Raw genomic sequence first — 3,479 nt, 5'->3', positions numbered from 1 at the left:
CCCCCCGAATATTGCGGGTCCCCCTCTTGTTCTCCTCTAATTTTCTTGGAAGCCACCTAGTTGTACCCCCACCCCACCCGCATGCTAGCATCTTTGAACTACTTAAAGGTTCACCTGTTGCCTGGTTAAAAAGATACATAATGCCATAGCTTCTATTACCACCTTTCCTGTCTCCAAATGACAAGACCTGATTCTACCACAGGTATTTCCAAGCCTTTGCATACACACTCCAGGGCTCTTTTTGTAGAAAAAGCCCAGCAGGAACTCATCAGCATAATAGGCCACACCCAACAGCAGAAACCCATTAGCATATTAGGCCACACCCCTGACAGCACAGCTCATTAGCACACTAGGCTGCACCCCCATGTTACCAGAAGTGTGGTTATCCAGCCACAACCACCTTTTGCTTGTTATTCTGTTTAGCTTGTTTGTTGTCAAAACCCAGGGCTTCTTTGTAGCAGGAACTCCTTTGCATGTTAGGCCACACACCCCTAACGTAGCCAATCCTAATGAGTTTCTGCTGTTGGGTGTGGCCTATTATGCTAATGAGTTCCTGCTGGGTGTGGCCAACTTGGGAGCCAGCCGGAACTCCGTTCATGTGCGTTCCTGCTCAAAAATAGCCCTGCACACTACCCTTATGCAGTTAGTTGGCTTCATTATCTCTGTCCTTGTAGGACTCATAAGATTGGCTGATACATACAACTTGTGTCTCTTGCCATTACTGCAAGCAGTGAGACCAGTTTGAATTAGAAAGGTGACACTCAAAAAGCTTTTCAAAATTAGGAATAGGTGAGGGAATGCTACCACACCAGCTCTGACCTGTCCCCTTGCAATGGATGCTAGATTTAACGGCAGTTTAGGTTCACATCAACACTACGTCCTCTTTCATAGTCCATGTGGGAGATGAAATTTCGGTGCCCTTTGAAGCTCTGGTTTTACAACACATGTACTTTATAGGCTTCATGGCCCATTGGGCTTCCAATGTGAGCCAAATACAGCTAGCGCATATAACAGCAGCAGCACTGTTAACAGAAGATGGACTTTATATTATTAAATCCTCAGCTGATTTAAACCAGAAGCATTTTCACTATCCAGCAACATCTGTGCCTTCTGCACAATAATCCAAATTGTGCCCCGGGGGTATGTGGGCATGGAATCCACGACAGTGCATTGCCAGCATCTCCTCCATTTAATTGCATTTCAAGTCAATGGTGCTTAAAGCAGAATCTCTGTTTGGCAGAGGTTAGGGACAGATCACAGGTCTATTTTTTGCCTTTCAAATGCTGTTTCCCCACCACCTTTTTGGCATTCTGGTGTACCACAACTTCCACGGTCTGTACCATCTGGAGAACAGACTGATGGGTCCCAAGGGAAACACATTTCAAGCTTGCTGGCCAAACAGGATCGTTCCCATTTGTGTATCCATACATACATGTGCTTGGTTATACTTTCCTTAGCTCACAGTACCATGTCTCCATTTCAAAAAATCTGCGCCGCTAATGGAAAATGCTGAAAGGGGGAGGGAGGGAAACAGAGAGCACACAGACGGAAATACAGCAAGCACCCACCCACTTGCACTTGCCACAGCTGTTCCAGTTGCACCAACAAAGACATGGGTTCCAGTGGGCCGAGCCAAATTCCCATGTGTCTCTTGTACAAAAGTGTCCTGTCAGACTCATCGCTGGTGTCATTTACTGTCCCCATGGTAGCACAAGTCCCGCTGCACCTCCGCTCAGGCCTGTTTCAACTTTGACTCTTGCTTAGCTGCTGTCATTCAAACTCCTTGGACTGCTTTGCCCGTTGTCTGCGCAGCTTCACAAATGCCTGAGCTTCCTTGTCTCCTTTTCGATTCTCCAGCAGCTTCAGGATTTCATTGCCTGGGATAAAACAGAACAGATGGAACTTTCGGCAAGGCACAGAGCTGCTTCTACTGTTCAGACATTTCTCTTAATGTGTAATACTAAATTGGCCTCTCTGCAACTTCAAAAGGCTCATGGTCCTCTGCCTACTTTCAGTGCAAGAGTCCTACCTGGCTAATGTAAGTTTTGTGGCCATCTATCACAAGACCATGGGGAGTAGGGGAGGAAACAGGCAATGAGAACTTCCAAGTCAAAGGGAAGGTTCCCCCCCCCCTCAAATAGCTATCTCCTGCATAACTCTCCACCCTTTGGGATAGATGGTTGCGCCTTAAGCAGAAAGCCAAAAGATATAGATAGAAAATCTCTGGCTGCCAAAGGGAAACCAGATATATAAAACATGACTACTGGATATTTATGCAGATACCATGGAGAGAAAAAAGCAGATTAAAGAGTCCACGGCTTCCATCTCCTAGCCCTAAACACCACTCACTCTGCAATGATTCTAATCTACTTTCTCATTGAAGGTTGCTATGGAAGCAACTTTCCAAGCAACTAGAGGAAGACATTTCATTAAAATGAATGGGCAGAAGGTGATACAAGTATCCCTCTTGACTTTATTGAGCCACCCGTTACGAATCCCAAGTGCTCACAAGGAGAGTAAATGGCTAAACTGTTCCTAGAGCTTCCAGTAAAGTCATAAGCACCCCTAAGAGGTGCAACCACCATTAATAAGAACAGCACTTCAGGAAGGAGACAAAGCCGGACTAGGGCAGTAAAGAGTAATGGCAACCAATCTGCAACAATTTCATTGCCTTTTTCTCTTGAAAAAACCTCTGCCTTTACAATGGGCACACTTAGCCCCAAGTGATGCACTTGAGTCAGGACTAGGGATGGGCACGAACAAAGTAAAATTTGTGCCCAACTTTGGCTGGTTCAGAGTCCTGGAAGTGATGTTCGTCAGAGCATGTGCTCTCCAAACACTCCCCAAACTTTGGGGGCAGTCTGAGTAATGAAAACATTTCCCAGAAACCCCGGCATCAACAGAGCAAACTCAGAGGCAACAGTGGGATGGAATTCTCTCCAGCCTTGGCATATGTGTAGACTATGGGGGGCTAGTGCCTCCCCAAAATTTTCCAGGAGGGACTGATCCTCCCCAGGGCAACCAGTGCAGACAATACTCGCGACGTTTGCAAAAAAAAAAAAACGTGTCCCCCTTCCCACTTTGAAAGCAGGGGTTTTTTTTACCTTTTTAAAAAACTTTTTACCAATTTGCTGGGTGGATGGGCAGACAGGCAGACACTAGCCTAAGTCCCGCCCCCAGCTCCCAGAAGCCCTCAGTCGGGCCAGGAGGAACGGGGAGCAGCACTGCTTGCTGCCGCCACCACCACCACCAGCCAGAAGGGTAAGTTGGTGGGGGTGTAGGGGGCAGGTGCTTGTTTCGTGTGGGGTGGGAGGGTGCTGAGGCCGCAGGCAGCTTGGGCACCCCAGTGCGGGAGGTAGCAGGGGCTGCTTTTCGGGTGGAGTGGGAGGGAGCCGAGGGCGCCCAGGCCATAGGCAGTTTGGGCGCCCTGGTGCGGGGGGGGGGGGGAGCCACCGCCAGCCTGGGGCTCTGCTGGGGCT

The 3,479-nt window shown here is 48.3% G+C and overlaps 1 protein-coding gene across 1 annotated transcript in view; it reads right to left on the bottom strand.

Annotated features, from left to right (window-relative positions):
- Positions 1 to 922: 922 nt before the first annotated feature.
- Positions 923 to 3,479, bottom strand: part of UNC13D (unc-13 homolog D (C. elegans)) — a 74,427-nt gene continuing 71,870 nt past the window's right edge. The window contains exon 31 of the mRNA XM_015414467.1: positions 923 to 1,877. Coding sequence (XP_015269953.1) covers positions 1,771 to 1,877 — 107 coding nt within the window. The 3' untranslated portion in view covers positions 923 to 1,770. The remainder of the gene's footprint in view (positions 1,878 to 3,479) is intronic.

The sequence above is a fragment of the Gekko japonicus genome, unplaced genomic scaffold (assembly GCF_001447785.1).
Source record: "Gekko japonicus isolate JY-2015 unplaced genomic scaffold, Gekko_japonicus_V1.1 scaffold277, whole genome shotgun sequence".
Taxonomy (NCBI): Eukaryota; Metazoa; Chordata; class Lepidosauria; order Squamata; family Gekkonidae; genus Gekko; species Gekko japonicus.
The sequence above is the reverse complement of the archived record's forward strand: the minus strand, read 5'-3'. Positions and strand labels throughout refer to the sequence as shown.